This window comes from Etheostoma cragini, chromosome 23, assembly GCF_013103735.1.
Source record: "Etheostoma cragini isolate CJK2018 chromosome 23, CSU_Ecrag_1.0, whole genome shotgun sequence".
NCBI classification, from domain to species: domain Eukaryota; kingdom Metazoa; phylum Chordata; class Actinopteri; order Perciformes; family Percidae; genus Etheostoma; species Etheostoma cragini.
The window spans coordinates 2,862,452-2,890,374 of record NC_048429.1 but is presented as its reverse complement, the minus strand read 5'-3'; the positions used below and the strand labels follow the sequence as shown (position 1 = coordinate 2,890,374).

General features: G+C 39.3%; 2 protein-coding genes across 5 annotated transcripts in view; one reads left to right on the top strand and one right to left on the bottom strand.

Annotated features, from left to right (window-relative positions):
- sfmbt2 (Scm like with four mbt domains 2) overlaps window positions 1-18,311 on the bottom strand; it is a 51,869-nt gene extending 33,558 nt beyond the window's left edge. For 2 of the 4 annotated variants that reach the window (XM_034863106.1, XM_034863108.1), the window contains exons 1-4: window positions 18,122-18,311; window positions 11,408-11,588; window positions 10,204-10,298; window positions 733-973 (exon numbers count right to left, since the gene is read on the bottom strand). In XM_034863106.1, the coding sequence (XP_034718997.1) occupies window positions 733-973; window positions 10,204-10,298; window positions 11,408-11,498 (427 nt within the window). In that variant the 5' untranslated portion in view covers window positions 11,499-11,588; window positions 18,122-18,311. Of the gene's footprint in view, window positions 1-732; window positions 974-10,203; window positions 10,299-11,407; window positions 11,589-13,979; window positions 14,388-17,858; window positions 18,044-18,121 lie in introns of those variants that run through there. The other 2 variants (XM_034863104.1, XM_034863105.1) reach the window with 2 other exon arrangements.
- Window positions 18,312-21,666: 3,355 nt separating this feature from the next.
- The window catches only part of tmem110l (transmembrane protein 110, like), a 13,822-nt gene continuing 7,565 nt past the window's right edge, over window positions 21,667-27,923 (top strand). Inside the window, exons 1-2 of the mRNA XM_034863109.1 lie at window positions 21,667-22,123; window positions 27,577-27,625. Of these exons, the coding sequence (XP_034719000.1) occupies window positions 21,934-22,123; window positions 27,577-27,625 (239 nt within the window). The 5' untranslated portion in view covers window positions 21,667-21,933. The remainder of the gene's footprint in view (window positions 22,124-27,576; window positions 27,626-27,923) is intronic.

Sequence of the window (27,923 nt, the reverse complement as noted above, 5' to 3'; positions counted from 1 at the left end):
TGTACATCGGACACTGCTTCTACAACTGGTTCTCTGTACTGGTCTCTTACAAAGAAACTAACAAATAATAACGCACAGCTCAGAAAAATGTTCACTTCCACAAACTTAATAGAAAAATAGGGAATAAAACTGCAAACTGAGCAACAAATCATGACAGACTCCCTTAAACTAATTAAAGAAATAGAATAAATTGTTATACGCAGAGCCGTGGTGCTAGAACTGTATTTTCAAAATAAAATTTTATTATTTTCTTGATTTCTCCATTTCTTTTTTAATCTTAAATAAAAACATAGAAGCTGATAAATACCCCCAAAAAACTGAAATTAACAAGTCATAAAGTGGAATGCATCTCTTTACCCTCACTTGGTTTGCAGCAAAATCAGCTGATTTAAAATAAAGCTAAAGTTAAATAAAGTTATCACGATACAAAAAGCACTGTGTGTTGTAGTATCTTAGTGACATCAACAACAATTGATATCAGTTTGTGATTGTTTTATCATTATTTTTTTTATTCTATTAACATATGATGAACAGTTATGTCGAATTAGCACTTTAAGAAAGACATTGTGTGATTGGAAAGTAAAACTCAAACCGTGTGTTTAAGCGACAATGAAACTGTGTGTCAGTCGTGTTAGAGAGGTGACATGACCGCCTGATTTTAATGATATTGACTTAACTTTGCCATGTGTGCGTGAGAGACCAGGTGCAGGTGTCCACAGTGTTTCTTCCTACCTTCAGGGGGCATGAGGGTCTTGTTGTTCTGGGTGCACCAGCCCACCGGGTGCAGCTCGGCCGTCATCACATCACACCAGAAGTCGGCCTTGCGGTCCTCGCCATAGCCGCTGTATCGCAGCAGCAGCAGCTGGCCACATGTGGTGATGATGGTGGCCATCCAGTATGTGTCCGGGCTGCTCTTATTGGCCACTTCGAGCTTCATACCAGGCTGGAAGCTGCTCTGCAGGCTGATCTCCACCTGAGAGACACAACACAACATTATAGGATTATTCTTCTTGCAATCCACTTTTTATTTTCTGTATGCAAATAAACCGGCAAAAGTGCAACACATTTGTTTAGGTAACAATATACAGAAAAATATACAATACATATTTGGGAAAGCCAAAGGTAACAAATAGAAACGTGAAAAAACGAGAGACAAAAAAAAGGAACAGTAAATATATATATATATATATATATAAATATATATATACATACACATATATGTAAATTTCTCAAATATAAAATATATTTATTCATTTCATATGTATTTTACAAAATCCATTCCCACAATTATACTAGTCATTTCATGGCTACTCTCTCCCTCGGTTGTGCGGTTTCCAATGCATTTCATAGATTACAGCTTTTATCCAATCAGATTTCCCCCTGTGCTGTCTCCGGGGGAAAAATCTACTCTGAGGCCTTCAGAGTTGTGAGTGAATCCCGCTATTAAAGTAAATAGAGACAATGTTGTTGATTGTCATATTATACTTGCACGTATACATTAGATATATTTAGCAAATCAGATTTCGAGGTTGCCCTGTTGAGGCCAGAGCCTTCCGGCTGGCCTCGCCACCCATGTCATCATTTTTTGGACCATTTCAAATACGATGGCCGAGAAGCAGAACTAGCTTGCAGCACATCGTCATTGTTTTGAGTTTTAGATGTAAAATTAATAATGAAAGAAAGTGGGATGGGCTTTTATCAAATGATAAGCAGCTTTTGGTAAATTTAACCAATTCTTCAGCATTTAAGTAAAATAATTTTACTAGCTGTTCCCGCTGGCTTTAGATAGTTGCTGCTGGTGTTTAAGGTTCGAGCAGTGTCAGTGGCCGCTGTGCGTGTGCGTGTGCATGTGCGTGCGTGGCATGTGTGTCTAGTTGAGCCCCAACAGCTTGACAGGGATAAGTGGGGAAGCCTGTTGATCCCTGATTGTGTAATTTGTGTTTTTGATTGCTTTGTGGTCGTTCGAGTGAGTAAATGTGACCAGATATTGTGGGTTTGTTTTGTTTTGTTTAGTAATAACATTAATTTGTAGTATCTGTGATGCAGCATCCTGCCATACTGCGTACAAGTGATGGCTTCAGTGACCGTGTATTCATGTCTGTGCAACTGTGTGTTGAAACTCTAGGTTGAGCCTGGTGTTAAATCACTTTATTTCACCCGATAATGTCATGGTGTCATAGTGAGGTTATAAAAGGAATAAGGGAGTTAAGGGAGGGAGTTTTTAGAGGATCACTTTGGAAGGTCTTTTAAAGAATTAGCTGCAGAACACCAGTTAAAAAAGGAATATTCTGTCTTTCTTTTACAATTTGGGTCTTAGTTTTGAAGTGTCAGTTCTAATCAATTAATGCACACACAACTAAAGTAGGTATAGCAGGTCAAAGGTGAACCAAGGAGGAAGTGTATAGACGGATTGGGTTATAGGTTTAATGTTTGCCTTTATTTGCTCTCCGTCCACATACAGATCTCGGAATCCAATTTGGTAAAGAAATCTTATGTTATGATGGTCACACTGACTATTTGACCCCAAGAAAGAACTTTGATTTGAGCACTTAAACAACTGGGTTTCAAATCTTAAGTTTTGCATGAAAAAAATATATACATGACCAAATAAGAAACAATCAAAGAGGACTTCAGTGATAACCATTCTTAGGGGCACCTGAAATAGAGGCTCAGTCCTCTCCAAAGCAGCTGCAGGTTCAATTCCGACACGCGGTACCACCCCTCTCTCCCCTTTCATGTCTAAGCTGTCCTATCGCATAAAGGCATAAAATGCCGAAACATAATCTTTAAAAAGAAATGACCATCCTCATTTATTAAGAGGTGAAAAGTTAAAACTCTATAAACTACCCTAAGCAGAAGCACACATACAGAAAATCTCTCATGCAAAATAATTATAACTTAATCTTAGGCAGAAGATTGCCTGTTTGGGAAGAAACCAATCGTTCAAAACAAAAAGCTAATTTAGAAAATAGGTTTATAGGTTCTTTAAGAAACTCAAAAGGCTGGGTGATTTTAATGATTATAGAGTTTAGTAGTTTATTTTAAACATGTAAAAAAAAAAATATATATATATATGTATATAATATATATACATACATAAATAAAATTAAAATGACAGATAGATAAGGTCATGTACTTCTCAGCACAATCTTCCAAAAATATTGTAAGTGATTGAAACAAGAAATCAACATGTTGAACAATTTTTGAACAATTCTGTCAGGTCCAACCTCCTTTCTCTATTTTTATACTTTGGTGAATACAAAAAAATTGTTATTGTATTATTATGCTTCAGTTATTTACACATCTTTACATCTGCGTACACCGTATATTTACCTACCAACTGCTCACATAAACAGTCATACACAGACAGATGCATACATACATGCCTACACACATTTACACTGTTTTTGTTTCTTTCTTTTTTCTTTCTACTTCTTTCTTAACCATCTATCTTCTTTGTTTCCTTCTATGGCAAATCAATTAATGCCACATCCATTTGATTTGCTATAGATAGCATATAACCCTAGTATATTACCATTGAGTTGACCAATTGCTGTGATATTGATGTATTGTGACACTATTTTGGAAAAGACTATGTTTTGGTGTTTTCAGAATATATTTAAATAATAGGAAATGGACATTAAGTCTAAAGGGGAATTCAGTTCAGTTTCTGGGAAAAGATAAACACAGCCTGTGAAAACAGTTGTTTAATGTCATGCTGTTCTGAAGGGGCTTTGTAAAGCTGAGAAAATAACAATGATGATGTCCACATGGTTAAATTGTCTGGAGGTTGATGTTTAAATATAATAACAGAAAGCCGGTGTTACAACATGAAGGCATGAGTGTCTAACTAAATGATGGCACTGAGTTGGATTGTGGGCAATGTAGGATCCAGGATATGTTTTTTTTTGAAAAAGTGAAAAATATTTTTTTTATCTTCCCCGTGAATCAGATCCACTCCCAAATCAAGGTTCTTTCTAGGCCCCATGCTAGACCCTTCCACCAAATTTTATGAAAATTGGGCAAGTAATTTTTCTGTCATCCTGCTGACAGACAAACTGAGACATAACATAAACTCCTTGGTGAAGGTAATAATAAAAATCAAGAGATTAGCTGATGATGAAAATAATTGGTAGTTGCATCCCAAGACCCCGAATAATATCTAGTCTCACAATATTTTATAAATATTATGGAACATCACCAAGTATTAGCAGCAGGTGAGTGAATTTGACAAGAATTGTTTAATTAAAGTGAAGTGTTGACAGAACAACAGGCACAGGTGAGGTTTAATTAATAACTGGTATGATGAACGAGCCTGATGATTCTTCAAAAAAAAGTTTCTGCCTAAAGCCAAACCCCTGCACTAAACAACAGCCTCTCTGCTTGTCCTTTTGCACTAGAGAAAGTGATAAATCTGTACCACAGTGAACGCAACACAGCATAATGTGTTTCCACCATAGCCACAGGCTGCTATACAATACTTGAGAACACTACAAGCCCAACAGGATGTTCACATTTAACACACAAACACACACACACTCGCAACTGAATGGAAAAAGCCAACATCTTAGAAATACACACAATACAAATGGCCCTGTGACTTCCTGCTACAACAATGCAAACGTGCTGTATCACTCTGGCTGGCTTATGTAAGAGAGCTACGCGGCAGCCTCGGCAGAAAGTGTGTGTGTGTGTGTGTGTGTGTGAGAGAGAGTGTGTGTGTGTGTGTGAGAGAGAGGGTGTGTGTGTGTGTGTGTACAGGCCCAAGAGAAATCACTGTTTCAATTTGTCCAGGCAGAGAGAAAGGGAGAGATGAGGGCGGCACTTTACTGAATTCATGGTCTGTTTCTCAGTGACTCAATCCACTTACCAACAAGGCAATTTAGCTTCCTAAGAGACCATGCCCACTCAAATCCACCACACTGGCAGTCCGGCATTGGTGCTTTGCTCTTAAATACCAACATATTCCTAATCTTGCCCTTATTGCCATTCATCGCTCCGAGTGATGTAAGAAACTGAAACACTGACACACTCCTTTTAAGTCCTAAATTACCAGCCGACACGTCTCCACCTTTTGCGGGTCCGTCCTGCCAGCAGCTCAGTGCTGTGAGCTTCATCAAGGCGGACAGCTGCTCCGTCGGTCAAACACAGAGTCAGCTGAGGTGAATAAAGACCTAGCATCCTGATTCAACTGCACTCGCACATCTGGCCCTCACCAGTGATGTGCCATGTTAATGGAGGCAAAGCCTTGTAATTGTGTGGTAACAGGTCTTTGGGGCGATTGCAAGCATAAATTGTACACTGAATCGTTGGAAAATTTTATAATTATATTATGAAAGGCCATTTAAAACACTTCAAGTTCCCCTGCAGTGGTGGAAGAAGTATTTAGACCCTTTACCTAAGTAAACGTATGTCAGTATTATCAGCAATATTAACTTGAAGTAAAAAGTATTTAATATTCCCTGTCAGTGTTTTCCTATCATGTCTGATGTTTCTGGATTAATATTCCTGCAGCATTAATGGTTATGTTGCATTTTACTGCTTTAGATGTTTAAGGTTGAGCAAATTTTACCTATGTAAAAGTGTATGTAAGTATGTTATGTGTTGGGTAGATTAATCTACAGTAATGCATCATATTTCATAAACTCAGCATATGTTGTAGCAGTGCTTTCCTGTGAGAACCATGTATCTTTAAAAAGTCAGAAAAACAGCCCTGTTTTCAGCTTTGTCATTATGGATTTTCCAGCTGATCCGTGAGGCTTTTAAAAGACTTTTTTTTTAGCTTATGAAGGAGTAGGATTTTCCCAACACTTAAAGGAACACTTCATCCTTTATCAGAAACAAACATATCACAAACATTCAACATCAACACAACTGCAGATACAAGGTTTTCACCGGACAGGACATGGATGAAAAACTGTCTGTAATGATTGTGTATGTTTCGGTTTTCCTGTCTTGACTGTGTATGGTTCTGATGATGGCGTATGTTTCGGTTTCCTGATTTATTTTGTACTAGTGTCACTCCCCGATGTTTGTCGAGTGCAGATTTGAGTCGCACACTTGTCACTTTGCAATGAGTGAATATGTGAGTTGCACATGTCTCACTTTGCAACAAGTAGCATACAAGATGCTAACGAGAAACTTCTGTAATGTCAATACAGTAAAAATGGACCTATACAGTATAATGTAGTTTGTTCACTGCTGGCTACAAGCAACCAAACACAACAAAGGCTGTCACTGGAATGGTGTTTTGAGCTATTGTTAGCAATCAAACAATCCTAGATAGCTACAAGGTTTTTGAAATTATTCCCATCTTCTGTTATTGTTTGTTATGAGAAAAGTTTATTATTTCATGGATTTTACACATTTGAGATTGACACGTTATGCTGTAAACCGTTTGAGCATGCGTGACTCAAATCTGCCCTTGACTTCCATTGGGGAGTGACAGTAGTCTAGTTCCGTCTTGTCTTGTCTTGTCTTGTTTTACTTCCTGTCTTTTAGTTTTCCCGCCCGTGTGATTGTCTAATGTGTTCCATCTGTTCCCCAGCCCTAATGTCACCTGTTTGGTGTTTGCTCATTACCTGGTGGTAGTCTTTGTGTTTCCCTTGTCTTGTGTCAGATTATTCTCGTTTGTTGCTGCGTTTCTGTTCTTTTGTTAATAAATCCTCCACCTCACCCTACGCCGGCCTGCAGCATTGCTGAGTCTTTAAAGTCCATGTTGTGAGTTTGTGCTGTAGCCGTTTCTTTTGTTTGCGTATGTGACTGGTCCCTTGTCGTGTGTGTGTGTGTGTGTGTTGTTTTGTCTTGTCTCCCTCCCTCCCGTTTTCCTCACTGTGTTTTTGTGGCCCTGGGATTTGTAACTGTTCGCAAATGTTGTGTTTTCTGAATTAAAAAAAAAAATTTGATCACAAAATAAAACCCACGCCTGGCTGCTCTCTGCTTTGGGGTCCTCAAATACCCTAAGTCGTAACAGTCGTAACACTGTCTGGAAAGTGACTTAAGCTGTCAGACTAATGTAGTGGAGTAAAAAGTACAACATTGGTTTCTGAGATGTAAAAGAAGTATAAAGTAATATTCAATTAAAGTTCAAGTATTTCAAATTTGTGCTTAAGTACAGTACTTGCATAAATGTACTTAGTTACATTACACCAGTGATTCCCAGTTGTCTGCATTTCTTTAGATTAGAAACACTAGGATGCTGGTTACCTGCAGCCCCACAGATGCTGAGATCGATTTGACATTCAGATATCTTACTCGGAAAGGATCTAACCCACCAATCAAGGATTAATAAACATCAGCACATTTCTGCCTTAAATATTGAGTAATAGTCTCTGCAGTCTCTCAAGGAAACGGTTTGAAATCCTGAAAACTGCTATTATAAAAAGGCGGCGCAGCAGTTTATTAATACTTAAACCAAACTTGATTTGTAAAGCACTTTTTAATGCAGGTAAGTGTGCTTTACATGTGACTGACAAACACAAGACATAATGTCTACGTTTAGTACATGGCATCTGATTGGAGGCTAGTCTCACTTGGTCCTACAGCAACATTAAAATAGATTAGATGTGTGTATTGTTTCTGTTAATAATATATTGTATTAATTGTCCATTTCATTATAATATTCAGATTTACCATTAATAATTGAACATGTAAATGTATTTTTAGTGCCATTAAAGAGGGGTGGAGGTGGGGTCACATTCGAGCATTTAAAGATTTACTTGAAAGTAAGGCATTAGTTACTTTCCAAAGTAACTAGTTACTTTTATAATTTGTAACAGAGTATCTAAATTAGTTACTTTTTGGAAGAAGTAACTAGTAACTGTAACTAATTATTTTTTTTAAGTAACTTGCCCAACATTGGTAACTGAGGGTGGGCCCAAAGGGGCGTCACCAACGGATACCGCTCATATGCCAGTGTACAGCCCGCCTCAACGGTTGCGATTGGTGCCTCGATTTGGAAAAATTGGAAATTGGCTTGAATGGGCTCTTGGCCAGATGGACTTGCAGAGCAATTCTCAAATTTGCCAGAAGTCTGTCAGGGTTTCCCAGGCTACATAGTATGGGTCAAGCTCTGAAAACACTGGATCCTCCACTTCCCTTAAAACTTCCAAAGAACATAGCCTTTTTAATTAAAGCCTCCCTAGCCTAACTGTTTAACACCAACATATTTCAAACTCCATGCATCCAGTCTGCAAGGCAGGCTTTTAGTTAACCATTTGTCCTCTCCAAAGCCAGGCTGGAATAACAGCCTAGTAGTATCCTCTAGAGACACAGAAAACATTGAAGCTCCGTTTCCACAAGTTGAGTTTTCAACATGTTATGTCTGTTTTATGTTTTATGACTTTGACATACAATTGGTGGATTGCCTCTTTAACAAAAACACCGTACAATGACAAAAAAACAAATTAAACATTTACATTAAAAGACACCACTGTGCTAATAACCCTTTGTTGGAGAGTCAAATTCACATTACAACTATATTCATTTGACTTCAGCTTTGCCTTATATTCATCATTATTTTGTCACTGCAGCAGTTCTGCAGAGCTTGCAACATTTAGTGGAAAAACAAATTAGCTGATTCAGTTTTCTTTTGGGGTAAAAAAACAGCAACCTTAATTCAGTTATTCTACACCCACATGTGTTGTTAAAATACAGCAGCTATCACTAAAAGAAATCAGATACTTAAACTGAATAGGTACATTTCAACTAAAACCAAGATTTAGTTTTGCTTCTATAAGATTCATCCTCAGCAGCAGGCAGAGATTAAACAGGTGAGTCTGACATGTCAAACAGGCCGCCCAGCTGGTGATGGCAACATGCAGACAGGTCAGCTGACCTGGACTATGATTGTCGGTCTGAACTAACACAGCAGCCTGGGCTTCAGTTCACCTATGAGATATGAGTTTTCAACCCAGCGAATCAGAGCCGAGCACAGCTGGCTGCAGAGTCACTGCCAAAAATAAAAGTACCTTTTCTTCTCATGCTTTTCAACGGCCTGTGTCTTATCAATCCTGATCATGTCTATGACATCTCAAAACAGGTTTCAAGTTATGCCCCATTTCTTTTAAATCTGATGAGTGAGTTTTCTAGAAGATTTCAACTATGTTTTCAGTCTATGTCAGATATCCAAGATAAAGATCAGGCCTCTTCTAGAAAAGACATGTCTAATACTTGCAGTTATTTGCCACTCTGCAACACAGACTTTGGCGTCGCAGCTGGTCTGATCCCATCACAAGATAGACTCTAGTTTTAGTGTGCTAACGTTTGCCGTTTTGAAAAACAAAGAGTCTGATGCAGGGTTCTGACTAATGAGGATATATAATTGGTCTGTTTATAGCAATTTAAGGGACGTTTATATTCTACACGTAACAACTCATATATTTTTTAAGCTGATTTTAGTCATTTTGGATACAGTATTTCCCACCTGCATTTGGTTTTTCTCCACCTAAAGTGTAGTCCTGCTAAACTGCTTTAGGCCAATAATGTTGAGAAATGCTTTATTATGTGGAACTCTAAATTTTCAAATTACTTTCCTGGAAAGAAAATTACAAAACATTTTGAGACAGTCATCACTTTTTAGTACCTTTACTTACATACATACATAGATTACTTTTAACTTCTGCACTATTTTATCTCTTAGGCTCTCATTATCTACCGGAGTAGTTTTCTATATACATTTTTTTAGTATTATTGGAGGGAGATCTGAGAAGTTTTTTATTGCCAACACCAACACCTGTGCAAATAAAAACTTGAAACCACTTTAGAAGCAGTTGTTGATTTTGATTATGACCCACCCAGCCCAATTTGCGAGCAAGGAAATATAAAATATTTGCCTCAGAGAGTGAATTAGGACTTTTCTGATTCACCTTTTGCATTTCTGTCCCCATTAGTTTTGTGAAATTGATCTTCCACAAAAGCACACACAACATGGTGCTTATTGTTTTCTTTTGCGCCTTAGTAATTACCCTCAATTCTGTTTCAAAAACCGGAAAAGGTTGTCTAACAACTTGTGCGTCATAAGAGAACAAAGCCAATGGGATTCCTTTATTGAACAACATTAGCGGTGGGGTGCCGAGGGCTGGCTCTCTCCAATATGTCGTTAAAGGATTTCTGCATATGGTACTTATCCATGAGGCTGTATTTAAAGGATCACTGAGGGCTGGGATTTAAAGTGCCAGGTGGAGATCATACAAAGTCACTCACATGTTTGAAGGTGGTGTGAGGGGCGGCGTTGGCCCCCGTCTCCTCCATGTACTCCTCCCAGTTAAACTCTGCCTCTTCCTCCATGGAATCAGCATCTGAATGAACAAAATCACCCGTCAGCCATCAGCAATAAACCAGAGCTGCCTAGTCCCAAGACTGAAAATGCATTCCTTTTATGGCATAGCATACATAGCAATTACATATACAGAGTATGTGTTAGTGTGCACGGCTCTGAACCTGCTCTGATTAATGAGAGGTGAGGCTTGGGAGCGGATGGAGTTTGTTTCGATAGATTGTAGATGTCTGCTTGCTTGTTCTCTCTCACACACACACACACACACACACTTGTGAACAAACAGAGCGTAACCCTTAGCACCCAATTGACGAATTCTCTGTCAAAAATCACACCATGTCTTCTCAGAGTAAAAACCAGAACGCAGGGTTACACACCTACTGCTGGAATTAACACAATTACTTTTTGTTAGTAAGTACTTCGGTTCATCCAGAATTCTGTTTAGAAACTGTAATAAAATCTTTCTTTTTCTATGTTCTAGGATCTTAATCAATACATCCAGACTTTTCCTCCAGCATCCAAAGTAAGCCAGTTAAAGGTTGTCTGTACCTCTAAAGTTACAGAGCGAACAGGAATCGCTAGTAATAGCTAATGCTTTGCAACTTTTCAAGATGCAGATTCAGGGTTTCTGCATGGTGTTCTTAAATTACCTGTGATTGGCCAGTCTCCCGTCACAGGCTGGATTATCTAAAGGCTGAAAAGAGAGCCAAGAGGTGCAGTCTAGATTTCTCTCAGACCACTAGAATTACATTATTGTTATTATTATGGAATTTGTAGCGATTAAAAAAGGCCTACCCCAACTTTAAACATTAATTTATTGAAATGTATTTCATATCTTTCTTAGTACTTCTTATAAATATACAACAACATTAATTCCTAAAATGTAATAACTCTCATAATTAACAGCCTAGTGCAAAACCTTTACTGCAAACTTTATAAGGAAAATCCACAAGAGACTTAACAGTCAAGATAACAGCAATCTAATAAACATAGAGACTATAATGAGAGACTTCTCCTTCCCCAGCAACAGAAAGATTCCTTGTATGCATTTGAAGCCAGTCTACATCTGCCATACCGATCTGATGATCTGCTGAGGGCGTGTAACGCTGTAAAGCTTCAGGGCTTCCTCACCTGTGTTCACCTCTTCTTCTTTCCCATTGGTCGGATAGTGTGACTTGACTGCAGCGAGGGCCAGTGGCTGCTCCTGGGCGAGAGACTGCATCCTGCACCTCCACTTCCTGGTGAGTGTTTAACCTTTGACGGGTGGAGCGCTGGTTATTCTTCACTGCATCTCTCACTTTGCTTGACAGTTCTGGAGCAGAAAGGATAAATGGTGTTAATGCACTGATTTATCAAATAATGTCCAAACTGTTAAGAAACAATGCACTGCTTCTCTCCAACTCCCCTTACAGTATCATAACACAGATTGAAACTCATGAAAGCTTTGACATTTGCGAAAATAAACGCCCACTATTGGGTAAGAATTTCCTTGGAAAAATAAAGGCAGGAAATGATGCACTTTGCATTTCCAGTTATTTTAGAATAAACAGAATTGCTGTATGGAAACATTTTTATAAGTTGAGATTGACTTTTGCTTTCAGGTTCTGTATTTGGGTAAAAAAGCACAGCAGCTGATAGGCTCTTCTAAACTGTATATAATACACAGTATATTTAAGGTAATGCTTGTTGCCAGTAAAAATGGCAATTACTAAGAAATGGATTATTCAGGGGGCACCCACACTTGTAGACTTGTTAAATGGGAAAAATTGACATTTGCTCTAAGACTGAAGATAGATATTTGATAAATGTTGGAAAAGATGGATTTATTCCATTAGCAAATTTCTGGTAATAATTAACATTGTAGAGGCACTGTTCCTTTGCCACACACCTTTTTCACACTTTTTTCTTCTTGGTATGATTAACTTTTAAGTTAATCATTAGTAAATAAATAAGTGTACAATGTATGATACTTTGTACATGTTGGCAGAAGTGGGTGCTTAGCATTAACAGTGACCACCACCGTGGCTAAATGAGAAGAATGCCAACTGGGGAAACCATAACTCAACCAACATAAGATCCAAGGAAAAGACAGCTGATCTCCGGGAAAGTCCAGAGCAAAAACTGAAGTAAAAGTAAGCGCATAGTGGCTAAAGCACAGTGTAGGAGAAGAAGAAATGCAAGACCTTGCGTTTTTGTCTCTCAGACTAATTTTCAGCATCATTAAAGCCGCTTAGAAAGCCTTTTATTTTGTTTAATTGCAGACCAACCTCCTGCCTCTTCAGTCTGTGTTCTGTAATATCAGGTTATGCATACAGTCTGCCGGCTGCCTGTATTTGCATACCAAAGCAAAACGGCATCTGATAACCAACCAGAATCAAACTAAGTAGAAAAACTGGAATGACACGATCGGGACAACAGGCAAACAAATTAGTGAGATCTGGAAATACTGATTCTGACAACCGTGGAGAGAGACTTACGTAGACCTGCAGAGTAACGTCACTGTCGCTTCATTAGGTCATTAGTTACATCAATTAGCAAATGTTTCTTTGTCAAAAGGGCTCTTGAAATAATGTAAAAGAAATAGTGTGTAAATATGAACTCTTGTGACGATTTAAACCAAAACTAATTTGTCTGTAGAGTTGTTCCCTTCATCTTTGGTTTGTCGCTCATTATCGCTCAGAATAAATTACTTTTAACTGATTAATTACTGTGAAGCAAATGTCAATGTGAACAATCACAAGACAGGTTGTGATGCATCTCATCTTTGTTTTTTTGTTTTTTTTTTTTAAATACTTTATTTTCAAATGATCTCCTCTTGTTTTTATATATATATTTTATATCTATTTTTCTTCTTTTCCCTCACCCTTTTAGCATTTCGTGATCTGTCTTTTGACCCATTTGAAGGGCCCAACCACCAGGTTTGGAATGACTCTTCTAGTGCACTTGCATTTGTAAGTATTTTTTTATACTTAACAGCTGACAAGAAGGCGAGAAGACAGAAAACGAGAGAGAAAATGAAAATGACTTCTAACCAAGGTTGGAAACAATCCAGGGATGTTAAAGTGTGGCTTTTTTTCATCATGTATTAATCTGCAGACAGTTTTCTCGATTAATTGAATAATCATTTGGTCTATAAAATTTCAAATGGTGAAAAATGCCCATCCCATTTTCCTTGAGTTGTTGTTGACGTCATTAATTGTCTTGTTTTGTCCGATCAACGGTCCAAAACCCAAAGATATTCCGTTTACAGTCACATAAAACAAAACAATCAAGCAAACCCTGACGTTGGAAAAGCTGGGACCAGAAAATCTTTGCTTTAAAAATGGCTGATGGATTAGCAAAATAGTTCCCGCTTACTTTTATGTTGATCACTAATTGATTAATTGACTAATCATTAAAATGTAAGGTTATGTCACAATATACAATGTAGGTCTTGCATCAGCCCTTTATATCTGCATATGCTCAGTTCACTTATTATTAAAGTTTCATGAACACTCCAAACAGAAATCAAGATGACACGTGGAAACAAGTTGTCTATTGTATTGGGAAAAAAAAACAACAGATTCCCAGGCAAAACCAGACTGAAATAAGACAGATATCTTTCAAAAACTGGCTTGATTTGGAATAATCTGCACAACAATATGTGAAAATACTCATCTTAACAACAACAACAACAACAACAACAACAGACCCTGATCGTCACTTGCCAGGTGGTTGTCCAACAGTACGTCATGCAGTGACATCACCAATGATTCACTTCCCCAACTTCAACCCAATTTTATCCACCTGGCATTTAACACGGAGGCACGCTGCCGTCACACGTCACGCAAAAAACAACTCCGGGATCAGGTTGCTCTCAACTTAATATCCAGAAGAGCAGAAACAGATCCTCATTCTGAACCTGTGATTAGGGAAACCGCTCATTCTGAGATGTTCCCAGGGAGAATAAAGAAGGGAAAAAAAATAATTCAGAAATAAGATGAAAAATGTGAGAACTCAACAATCCTCTCATGAAAATAGATTGAAGTCTTGTGTCCAAAAGAGCCTTGAAATCCTGAGAAATGAAAACGAAGACACCACTCACGCTGCTGTTTGAGCCGAGTGTATTTACAGAACTGTGAGGCTACAGAGGCAGTGACAGTCTCCACAACCACCCGAGTGTGTGCCCCCCCCCCCCCCGTACCACCACACACACACCCCTGACAAACATCTATTGCGTAAACAACAAGCTGAGCTAATTTGGCTCACATGACGCTGTTTGCTGCCTGTCTCTCCCCCCCCCACACACACACAGACTATCAGTTTTTCTTGCCCAAGAGCCCTACCATCTTCAGCAGCATTGACACATCACTGTCGTCAGCACACAGTCCTCTACAGCGCTCATTAAAATGCACTCAAACACTGGTATCAAATAGTGCGAGGAGTAGTTCCCAGCAGCTCATGAACCTGGTTTTTCCCTTAAATTCCCCCTAAGCAGCTGTTTTTTCCCCACACTGTATGACATTCGATTCTGTGTCTGCTTGTTTCAAAGTTCAGTACAGCCGTAAAGACTGAGTTGACATGTTAAAACCCAAGATGCCATGTTTTTATACTTCCATCAAGTATTATCTTGATTTTTGTCGTATTGTTTTGGCTCTATACTCCAGCACATTGCATTTAAAATGAAACAAAGACTATGTGGTTGAAGTGGCGATGTTGGGCTTTAATTAGAGGGGTTCAACAACCACATCAAATGAAAAGTGTGGGAACTGAAGCCCTATCATTGTCCTTCTGCGCTGTCCAGAAATCTGACACAAAAACAGGGGCTGCTGGTCCAACACTGATTACTCTATACAGATGGGCAAGCATTTAACACTGACTAAAGGTTCTCTCATCTCAACTCCTCCTGTGCTAAGTGGAGGTCAGAGCACAACAAAAATAATACACAAAATGTGTCATTGTCCAAATACTTTTGTTCTGCATTGCTCATTTCCACAAAATTCACTGTGACATATTTATTATGGTAGGAAACTTTTGGATGTCCTCTGGTATTTAAAAAGTCACTTTTTTTGTTTTACTCTTGTCATTGCTGCTCCCCGAGGTCTTAAAGAAAGTCCTCGTGAGCAAACACCACACAGTATTTGTTATGAGGCCAATAAAATAGATCTTCTGTGGGTGTGACCACTTTGAAATTGAGTTTGTAAAAGGTATTACTTTAATGCTGAAATCCTAGTCCTCCTCGCAAAAATGTGACATGTTATAACTAGTCACAGCTATAAAATTAACTTGAAAAGTCAACTTTAATCCTAACTTTTTTAACACTGAGTATTTTTCCTAATTTGGTCCCTCGCTGGTTAAAGCCCACAGGAGCAACACAAAACATTCACAGGCTTTTGTTCAGAAGGTCAGTGTCAACTATTTGACTCAATCTTTATCTCTGAAACAAGCCGACAGCGTTTCTACTTGATGAAGCTTACTTGCCTGCAGCGTCCCGGAGGAAACAGTCCAGATTGGGCACCAGGGGATTAAACAGGTCTGGGAGAGTTAATCTCAGGACATTTGTGCCCCCCTGGTCTCAGATTGAGAGGTTCTTTTATTGATTAGCCCATGATGGGTCGCTGGGCATCCACATGTTGTCCTCCTGCCTTTCCCTAAATCCCATCCATCCCAAAGATTTAATGGGGTGGATTTAGGAGATTAACTACTGCATGGGCTTGGGTTTTATTGCATTACTCCCTATTAGGTTCTCCTCTTTTAGACCCATCCAAGAGTTGTTTCCTCTTGGCAACAGGAGGCCTCGACAAAACAATTTGCCCTCTGTTTCTCTCAATTATGACTGTTTTTTACACAATGCGTCCTGTGTTTCTTGCCCTATGAAGCTCAATGAGATCAGCTAACTATAAAATGATGAAGTGCAAACAGCAACTGCCCCTGGTGGACCAGAACAAAACGAGAAAGACTCCCTCAGCTTGGAGCTTTCTTATTTCAACATCAGCGACCGGAAATGACTTCCTACAAATATAAAACACATTCTACAAAACCCAAAGTTTGGGGTGGAATCTGACATTTGCCTAAGACCTCCCCTTATTCAAATACAGGCAGAGACTTTGTTTTCCAACAGCAGAAAGAAAGAAAGAAAGAAAGAAAGGATCCGGGCCTCATTATTTCCTGTAAAGTGACATCCCCTTTTCTTTTTCTCTATCTTTGATTCCTTCTATAATGTAGACTTGCTTCCGGCGTGACTGAAGACACATTCACGAGAACATTAACATACAATGCCTTCATCAAAAGCAGCTAAATGGGGAAACAATGGCTGATGGTTCTTCCACAAAAAAAAAGAAAGAAAAAGAAGCCAAATCAGTCCAAACCATCAATAATGTATTAGTGCAGAAGAACTCATATTGATCTCTCCAGGTGGAGAAAAAGGATTATACATGTTTTACCTTTATGCCCCCCACCCCCCCCCCCTAAAAGTGCTCTTTTTCTGGAGCATGCATGAGACCGCCACGCTCCCATCCATCCCCACTCGCAGCTCTATGGGAAAAGAAGTCTAAAAGCATGATTTACTGATTCAACGTCCAGAGCACGGGCTCCATAACGTGCAGATCTTTTTGTTTCTGTTCGTTATGGTGACGAATTTAATATGGAGGAATCCTCGAATAGGCTAATGCAAAGCTGTAAAACCCGGATTTGCAGACCGCCTGCAAAAAAAGAAATAATTAAACAGATAGCCTACGCGCGGTTTAACCCAATTATGTGCCTAATCGTGGCAAATGTACACATAGAGAAACAACAAACTGGGAAAAGATATCTCGGCCGACTGTGCAATCATCTACATATTAATCTAAGATTACAGGCAAAATTTGGTATTAAATCATCCTGCTGTCGGCTTTATTTGGAAAAACGATATTAATCTGATATAACGTGGTCTGGAAACAGACGGCTCGCATGAGCTCGAGCATTTTTGGATAAAAGTGAAAGAGGAAACGTTAAGTGCACATGAGGAAGATGAGGCAGTGAGGGGTGTAGCCGACCAGCAGGCTGGCTGCCACTCCGGTCATGTACTTTGCACACTCAAAACTGCAGCGGAAAAAAACTCCCACGGAATTGCCAAAAGCACACTTTGAATTTAATTGATTAAACCTCGTGTGTGTCCATCAAAAGAAACAGAACCGGGCGCGTTATCTGCCATCATTTTATTTTTTCCTCGTTCAAAGATTTTAAGGCGCAGTTTTTCCCCCCGAACACCATAACCCGCCATGTTGAAAGTGGTTTGACATTTTGGCAGTGTCCGGTATTTTCCGATGGTTTTTACGCACCTAAGGGTGACGAAAAAAATCCAAAATGACTCACTGACAAGCGAATGACTGCAATAAGTCATTTCTACACGTTGGTCTATGAAAACAACTTCGTGGTCACGTCAAACTAAATTGCGTCGTGGTCTTTAAACCCAACATTAAAAAAAACACCTTCAAATAACGGTTTAACTGGGACTCCGGCTGATTATTAAAATTCACGTTATTTAACAAACAGGTAAATAACCAACATGACGGACACAAACAGACAAACAGTGAGGAAAAAACAACGCAATAAAACGTATTACCGCGAGTCCCAGCGTCCTCCCAGCCGGTGAAAGCTGTTAATTACAGCGCGTGAGAGACACTTTGAACAACTTGGGCTCGTGAACGAACGCTCGCGACTATTTTCTTGTTTCTACAGAAACCGCCTCGGGAGCACTTCATGGCTTTTTAGCGAAGGGAAGAGAAATAAGTCTCCCTGTGTTCATTCCGTCGACAAAATGTAAATAACAAAACGCAGACAGCACGGAAAAGCCTTCCAGGACGCCGGAGCCGTCACCTGTCTTACCTGTCCAAGTTTTTTGTCGCCTCTCCTTCTCGAGACCCTCTCTCTCTCTCTCACTCTCTCTCTCTCTTTCGCGCGCTCTCTCACTATCTCTCTCTCTATCTCTCTCTCTCCTTCTCCTCTTTCGCTTGAAGCACGAGCACAGCAACGCGAGCGACGTCTTTCAGCTGCTGCCCCCGTTCCAATATGGCATCTCCCATCTGCGCATGTCCGAAAACATCCACAGATATTTCCAAGCCAACTCCTTCATGGACCTTTAAGAGCAGCAGCAAAAATAAGTCTTTAGCCTGTCAGACATGGGACTGAAGTTCAGTCGCCAGAAAAAAACAAACCCAAAACATTACTCTTTATGCACATAAAAGCTTTTTCTGATGTAACTTAAAAAAAAAAAAAGAATCGATGTGCCTAGGCTATGTAAATCATATCAATTAGCCTAATCATCGCTGGCAGCTCAAATTAAATTAAATCTGTCCTTTCTGTAGTGTTCACAGGCTTTGTATCAGTTTGATACAGTTTTAGGAAGAAAAACTACCCCATAAGCTATAATCATAAAAACATGATAATACCAGTGATGATGTTTACAGAGAATGAAGCCTCTATAGCTGACTGTAGCAGTTTAACAACCTTTCACCTTATCTTAAGATGCTTTTGCGCACGAATAACCCGGAGAAGTCCATAATGTATTATCTCTTATAACCATTTGCTCTTTGACCACGTCATTCTGCTCCACTTATTTATTTATCTATTTTTTGGTTTGTTTCGGGAATCCCTTTTCTTCAGCAGCTCTTGAGAAATGCCCTGAGTTTCTGTTGTTTTAATGGCGCCGTGTCTTATCCCAGTCAACAGTATCCTCTAGCGGTAGGAGCGCATTGCACCACGGTTAATAGACATGCCTTTGGTTCAAAGGTTGGCCCAAACGTCCTGAAACAGATATATTAGTATTACCATAACAGCCAGTAGCCCAGAGGTAAGCTGTAGTCCCAGCCAGGCACATACGAAATATGCTCAACGTTTTTGTTTATTGGAGGAAATCCTGAAAGTGAAACCTAGGCTACATGATTACACTGCCGGTGGAACACGACGTTTGTTGGGCCACTTGCGTGTTTCTCTTCAGGCATGGAAGTTTAGACATAAACATTCACATATATATTTAACTTACACATATTTGGCTGGGAATCCCCTAAAAAGTGTACCGAAAGTCCCTTGACTTTACCGAAAGAAAAACGCAATATGTGACACACCGGATCTCACATATCGTCTGAACAAGTCACGCATGTTTGAAAACGCGATGCAAAAGCTATTAAAATACCTGTGTTTTGTCTGTGTGGCTTGAACTATTGCTAACTAACTATTTGCGAGATATTAAATCAAAGAGTTTTCTGCAAGGTAATAATAATAATAATAATGAAAATAATAATAATAATACATTATGGTTTGAAGGCGTAGTTTTCAACATGTGGGTTGGAACCACCATGGGTCACAAGAAGATTTAAAGAGATAAAACACATAAAGAATAGCCACTTATTTTCCACAAAACTGTGTTTTGTACATTAGGTTTTGTCAAATTCGTTTCTCTTTTAGTGTTAGCCTACTAGTTACCTAAAGGAAACACTTCAACTGAACCATCTCTCTAGCCATTTGCTTAGTTTAAAGGGACTACAAGCCAAACAGGTTGAAGTCCCCCACATGTACTGGGGATGTGTGGAGCTATATGTGGCTACTATATGGGTACCACTGCTCAGAACTGCAGTGAGGATTTTATTTTGAAAGCTGTAACGGGATGTTGAGTGCTGCAGAAACGGCGACAGATCGGATTCATAAAGATCATACAGACACAAAGGATGCATCGAGACAGGAGAAGAGGCGCTCGTGCCGGTGTCATGCCGCTGGAGGAACAGATGGTTGGAGCGTGCGCCGTGCTCCATTTAATCTGCCAGGGAGGCTTTTCCAAGCGCGCGCGAGAAAGGATTACCCCCCCCCCATTTAAGGCCTACACAAATGTGTGCATAAACCCGCAGCCTCTCTGCACAAAGCAGAGGATTATTTTCTCTTTTGTCTTAATTTATATTATTTATCTTCTGAAGCCTAAATGAACTATGGGCTATGCAGTAAGCGTGAAACAAGTTATTAGCACGACCAGTCTGAGTCCCTTATGTGGGGGTTGTAGTCAAATAAAGTAAATAAGCGATTTATTTATTTATTTATGATTTCCAATTTACCTGTTGGTATCATGTGCCCCTATGAACTGAAATAAAGAACGTGCAGCCTATTAAAAAATAATTGAAAATGGGAGTTGTCTTGTCAACACTTTCCAAGGCGAGTTTAGTGCCAGATTAATAATGCTAATGTGAATGGATTGAAAGGATTCATTGCTTGTGTGTATACAATTGTGTTGCTAACTATACAAGCAGTAAGACCTATAAGTGACATTTCAGAGCCAGACTTAGTGCAGCATTTGCTTATTTCTGTTGAGAAGGCTGGGGTGTAAATTATTTACAGCTGTTTCACTCTTCTTATTTTCTCGTTTGTGTCTCACACCCATGTTATGTTTTATAGTCCCATAAGAGGGCGTGTGGAATGATTCCAAACTGACTTTTTTCAAAGACATTTTTAAAATGTATATTCTGACAAATCACAGCATTTGTACACTCGACAATTCTCTATGCTGTAGATCATTTTGTAACAAGCAATCCCATAACACCCACTCTAGGCCTACTTTTCATGATTATTCATAAATAGCCTAAAGTGAGTTGTATCCGACGACTTTCAGCATTGTGATTTCCTTATTTCCTTTAGCCTACATCTTCACGTGAGCGTGAGCGTGAGGTCTATCTCATACACGGGCCCTCAAGCGCACGAGCCGGTGCAAACAGACTGAAGCGGTCTTGCGCACATTCAAGGATTTCTGCTGCGAGAGCCTATGGATATAAACCGCACGGACGTGCGTCAATGTAGACGAACTTCAACAGGAACTTTAGATCATTTTAATTTAAAATCAAAAGGTGGAAAACAGCCAACAGGGGGAAAAGGATTAGCTGAATTATGTAGGTCGATCAATTTTTTTTATTCTTGTACTTGTAGTCCCCAGAAAGACGGAGAATTATTTTACAGGGGAGACCTGCTGAAAGATATAGGCTAGTAACATGAACAGTTGACAAAACAATACAAAAAGCAACACTTTATTCAGATAACAATAGTCTACTAAGAAGAAAAGAATAAGCTCAGAGTCAATTCAAATTAGAGTCATTTACAATAAATTCACAATAGATATCCGATTCCTTTCACGAACTATTCCAAATTAAATTATTTAGATCACTTGATAATTTCCTTTATTTTTCAATTCACTTGCATTGTCATCTTCTCCATTTGTATCAAATACGTCTTCTGGTAAAATTGTTAACATTTAAGGTTGCTATGTTACGGTAGGGACAGGCTAAATAAGTTTTGTGCAAATCATATGCACAAAACTTATTTAGCCTGTCCCTCTTAATACTGCCAAGCTGGTGCCTTTTATTTTGAAATATTTTTTTACCGGAAGCTACACTTTCTGTCGTGTTTACGTTGTCATCATAAACGTGGATGTGAGTCAGATAATCGATTATTTTGTTTGCTTCTTGCATCAAGGGATGTAGCATCAGTCTCTGGGAACACTGAAGGGAAACTTTACCTTACGTTACATCGAAAGCCGGAAATAGAAATCTGGCGGTTTGTTTTTCTCGAGTCAGAGAAAGGTAAGCCCTTCCCTTCCCAGCCCACCGAGGGAGTGCACCTTTTGTGTCAGCCGGCTGTGTTTTTCTTTTTTTAATCGTGTCAACATGGACATGTACGCATACAGCGGGGTCTTCTTGGTGAAAAGATTCCTGGACAATGGCGTTTTTGAAGTCACAAACACGTCTGACATCAACAACTCGAATCCTCACGGCTGCGACAACGGAGCGCTGACGGACAGGTTCGGCGTCCTGATCCAGGGGCTCCTGGCTGTGGTTGCCTTCAGTACGCTGATGTGTGAGTAACGTTATCTCCGGGAAATCCTTACTCTTAAAACCTCTTCAACATCACATATGCATTTTTGTGTTTATTAGGGAGACAGGATGCACGAAACCCAACGTACAGAACCGTGCTTTTAAAGGGCTCCATTAGTCCACGTGGCGATGTGTTGACGTTTGTTTTTGCCCCTTTGGCATGGAACCAGAGTCCATCGGAGAATATGCTAATTTAATATTATCTTGCTTCTCCACAAGTAGACATACCCAGATTGAACTCTTTGAAAACATTACGTGGCATATTGAGGTTCTCTATTCATGGCGGCATTAACTAGGTGCTGTAAAGGACTGTTGGTTTTTATTTAAGGGGAACGGAGGAGTTGGGTGTAGTCAAATTAGACTTCACCCAATCTTCGCCAGCAATACGTTTTTCTATGATCCTCTAAAACGATTGGGTGAAAAGACATGACCCTGCCTAATAATGTATGGATGCCTTCTGTAATGGTTTGCGCTTGGATAATAGCTATATGTACATTTTGCCTTTACCCTTTTTTTTCTTTTTTTTTCTTTTTACAATCATGTCACCTCTGCCTTATCTTCTTATACGTCAAACTCCACTGTTATTGTGTCCATTTAAGTAGATTTACTCACTAACATTGTTGTGGAAATACAACAAGCATGGACACCAAATGTACGCATACTTAATTACTTCAAAAACAAGCTATTCTTCTAGTAAATTAGTATTCGAATGAACTAAAACAATAAAACATTGAGACCATTTAACAAAGCACACTGGGAAATAACAAATTCAACATATGAATTCTATGGACTCGTCAGGCTTCCTCTGTCAGTGTGTATTTTATCTTATTGCATGGAAGAAGTCCGGGTAATTATCAGCGAGTTGCGTCCAAACGTGGACACAGTGAAGCTAGTGTTAGCTAGCTCAGCTAGCTACATTGCAACATTTTTAACGTTACAAGTGTCAATATGCAGCAGTTGCGCAACAATGAAACGAGAGGAATGAGGACATAAACGTCAACATAAATATTCCCAAAGAAGCCATTCACCGTAAACGGAAATGTTCAGTTTAATGTGAAGTAGGGCAGCCGGTAACCGCTAGCTCACTACAATGCTTCAGCTAATGTTGTGTCAGTCCTTGCAGTGATTAAAACAGCAGTTGGGTAATTTGTAAAAAAAAATATATAAATTTAAATGTAAAAAATGGCCACTTCCACAGCCCGTAAGGTGTTGTTGAGTAGCTGATAAACGAAGGTTGCATTAAACAGCTAGCCACAGATTTCAAAGATGTCTGTTCCTGTCAGCAGGGGCACCGCCAGGAACTTTGGACCCTGTGACAAAAAAATCAAATTGGGTTAGTTTAATCATTTTATATTAGTTTCTACCCCCTGTCAGACGTGGGCCCTTGGAATTGTCCTAATTTATACGCCCAAATGGCGCCCCTGCCTATCTGTCACCTACACACAAAACAGGAAACTAGGGTCCAGGTTGGAAAAACACGGTAGTTAACCTTAAAGCCCCAACATAATAAGGTACACCAAACCACACCGGTGTAGGCCTATATTCAAGGCATTACAAATTTGTGTGTTTTTAAGGAAAGTGTTTTCATGGTTTCTCCCTACGGCACAATGCCAGGTTTGGGATCCAGGATTTTGTTGTTGTTGCCGTTAATAAACAAAACGTATGCCAACAATATACTGATGTAATCTCTACATATGTTGTAGAGATATTCCGATACCAGTACAGGTATCGCCTCCGATACTGCCTAAAATGCTGGTATCAGTATTGGAGTTTATGCACTGATCTGATACATAATAAAGCCCTAAAGAAAATCTTCTTAACTGACATAACAAAAGAAAGTTCTACGACATTCATTGTTTGTGTTTGAGCTGGGAGAGTTTAAGCTGAGCCAGACAACAAAAATAGAAATCATATCACCTCATACAGGGAGAGTAGTACACAGCTGTTAAAACATAAGATATATGACCTACTGGTATCGGATCGGTACTCTGTGTCGGCCGATACGCAAGTTCACGTATCGAGAAACAAAAAATGGTATCGGACCATTTCTAGTTTGTTCAGTGGAATTTAATCTGCAGCAAACTGGCAGAACTCCGTGGAATATGTTGTGATTGATTTAAAGAAACATGAACTTCAAGAGTTAATATTTGTTTTTAATTGTGATGCAGCCCTGTAACTATCACAGTTTAGGCAGATTTGGTTGAAATATATCAGAATTTCAGCCACTTTTAAAGGCCTTTTGACTACCTGCCTTAACAGCAAAACAAGCTCCTTTACGGCCATGTAGCTCCTTTTGTGGATTTACTGTGAACAATGGCCACTGATTGCTAAAAAACTTGTGATTCTGTGGCAGCTGACTTGGAGAATGTTAGGCATTTTACCAGATTTGGGACTACAATGTTTGATACTTCTGTTCTTCAGCTGACTGCTGTTGGTATCAAATCAAGTACAAACACACAAGCCATTTAGGAACTTTATATGGTTTGTTTTACACCAAAGACACTGAAATATAATCTCATATGTCTAATGATGATTACCTTATGACATCCTGGATTACATTATTTTGATTCTTTTCCAGTCAGTTCCGGGATTGCTCGGTTGCTGCTGTAAGTTCCGCCCTGTGTCCTTCTTTTCGGCTGGATGTCTGTTACCTTCTGCTTTCTTTGTGTTGTAATTTCAAGCTCCGGTTGATTTATGATTATGGTCAACTGCTCCTCAGATCTCTGCAGGTTCAATCCAGACATTAGCTAGACTATCTGCACGCCTAAAACAACCTTTGAACGTACACATTCCACTAAAACAAGTTCCTTCCCGAGGCTATTTTCCTGCGGCACCGGGGCTCCGTGCGGCACTCGGCATCGCCCAAGACCATTGTGATTGGTTTAAAGAAAGGCAAATAAACCAGAGCCCTCCCATCCCAGAGTGCTGTGTGGATTAGCCAGACCCTCCTCCGCGGCGCTGTCTGGCAATGCGAGACTACATTGACAGTGATAAAATTGACTTCATTCAGAAACCTGATAGGGCTGCTCGCTTTGAGGAAAATACGCAATTTTCAATAATCAATAATGCAATAATCCGTGCAATAAATAAACAGATATTAGAGTGTACCCAGTTATCTGCTGCTTTCAGTATTCTGCTAAAATACAAAAAAATGCTTGTTGAATATAAAACAAACAAAAGGAAATTATTTCCAGCCCTCTTTTTATGTAACAAATTAAACATTGAATTGCACACAAAAGACACCACTAAACAAAATCTGAGTGTCGACATGGTTATTGGCCAAGTTGTTATCGCGATGACAATAAAAAAAACAATATTGTGCAGCCCTATTACCATGTGTCTTAGCTCTCATTTGTTAAACAGATGCATACAAATACTACAAGGAAATGACACACATATAAATGTCAGTGAATTCTGAGTAGTATCCACTCATGTCATGAGTGTGTCGGCGTATGATCTAATAATTTGAGTGTAGTAATGAAAAGGTCAGTGCGCTCATAGTGATTTGGTTTGATCAGCTGATGCAAGCAGCCGGGTTCAGAGCAGTCGAAGCCTCAGAGCAGCGAAGTGTTGCAGAATTAGGCCTGGCCTTGAGGGTGAGTGGGATCAATGAGCTCAAACCTCCACTCAGTTACTTATTAGTAGAAAAATCGATTATGCACTATGCATCCCTTTACTGATCTGTGTTCAGATTGCTCTTCCTCAAAGCTATTTTTGTAAGTTTCCTTCCATTGACTCGTCAAAGCTTTAGGCTGCATTTGAAAGCAGTCCAGATTTGAGCAATTTTGCGAATAGACGAGTTTGTTAGCCAACAGACTTTCAGACTTTTCATATAGAAACATACTCCTCTGTCTGGTTTGTGCAATGCCTGTTTTCCCAGTGGTTCATGAGAGAAATTTGACACACTATAGATACACTTAATGCCATTTGGGGTGTGTCCGACACCCTTACAACTTCTAAAAGTCACACGTTTTAAAATGACTAAGCAATGTACGGCTGCAACTAATGAATATTTTCATTACACATTTTTTTCAAAATATTCATTAGCATTTTAATTGAATAAAACCGAGCCCAAGGGGACGTCTTCATAGAACTCGTGATGTCCGACACAAATATCAGTTCACATTTATCTATAAAAGAGAAAAACAAATATTCACTTTTTGAGAAGCTGGAATCAGCAAATGTTGAACTTGATGACTAACTTTAATAATTCACTGATTAACAAAATTGCTGAAGAATAATCAGTGAATTGTTTCTCCCCTAAAGTAATCCAGTTGGAGTTCCTTTTGAATAGCTTAATAAAGTAAAAAACAAATATTATATTAATAATTATACTGTGCATAATAAAACTCTGCTATTATGAGTTTACAGATGTAAAAGCTGTCTGCAGGAAGCCTTGATGCTGGTTTTGCATGCCCGGTCACATTCTCTGACCTTGTTAGATGGAGAGATAGAGGAACAGTGGCTGTCTGTTCATCCCGAGCCCGGTGGGGAGGAATATAGTGTTATTGCAGCCTGAAAAAAACAACAAGGGACGATATGTGATAACGTCTATGTTTCATCTGTCCTCGCTCCCCCTATGTCCTGCCGCCCTGCAGAGATGAGGCTCACGCTGGAGGTCAAACAAACTGCAATGAAAGTTATATGTTATGGTTTTGCAGGATAAACACAAGTCTAGTGGGACACAAAGCCGCAAGATTATGGGAAAAAAATCCTAACTAGGATTATTTTGGTCAATATTGAAATCCCCATTAATAATTATTTCATTGACATTGGGAAAAAAGTCGCTGAACTGTGAAATGTCCCTTAAAGCTTTAGGGCGTACCTTTTTTATATTAATGATCATCCGTTACATTCAAGCTTGTTTTGCTTTGCCAACACCCTGCTCCAAAGCGTGCTGAAGGAGGCTCTGGCTACTCCACATAGCATTTGGGGATGGAAGGAAACAAGCTCTGGTTTATTGTCATTGCTTTAAACCAATCACAGTCGTCATGGGCGGGGCTAAACTCTGCACAGAGTCGCTGCAAAATAGTCGTGCGAGAGAAAACTCCGATTGGGCAGATAGTCTACGAGCTGTCTGGATTTACCCTGCAGACATCTGAGGAGCAGTCAACCATAGAGTGTGTGCAGGATCACGGAAGGCTTGCATCCTGTGGACGCGTCGACAGTTCCGTTGTCATTACTTCTTTGTCCTTCTTCATGGGTGCGACAGAAACTACGCACTATAGCTTTAATACTTTTTCTGTTTAAACTTCTTTTTTTGTTTGTGTGCAAAACGTTTGCTAAATGTGTGCCAGATAATCGTTTTCTCAATTACTCGTTTTTTGTGATCGTTAGGAGCCAAAATAGTGGTCACTATAAAAAATGTCATCGATTGCTCCGCCCCAGGGGGAAGTCATTGATTAATTGATGGACTTTTTCTTGTTCTGTTTGCAGTGAAGAGGTTTCGGGAGCCTGTAGGGATCAGACGACCGTGGAGGATCTGGTCAGAAATGTTTCTTCTTTTCTTTTCTCTCTTCCTCCTAGCATATCCTGTCCTGCACCCTTACATTTGATAAAACTTTCATGGATGAGTGAAGTCTATTAAAGTAAAGGAAATGTTAGTTGAACCCATTTTTTGCGCATCCCTTAACATTTTATGCGCATGTATACCGCCTCTTTTTTTCCCTGTTGGATAAACCGTATGTATGTGTTATTTGTTTCTGTATTTATTGTTTATTTCATAATAATGTTTAATACTGTATGCAACAACAACCAAGGCGCATATATATATATATATATAT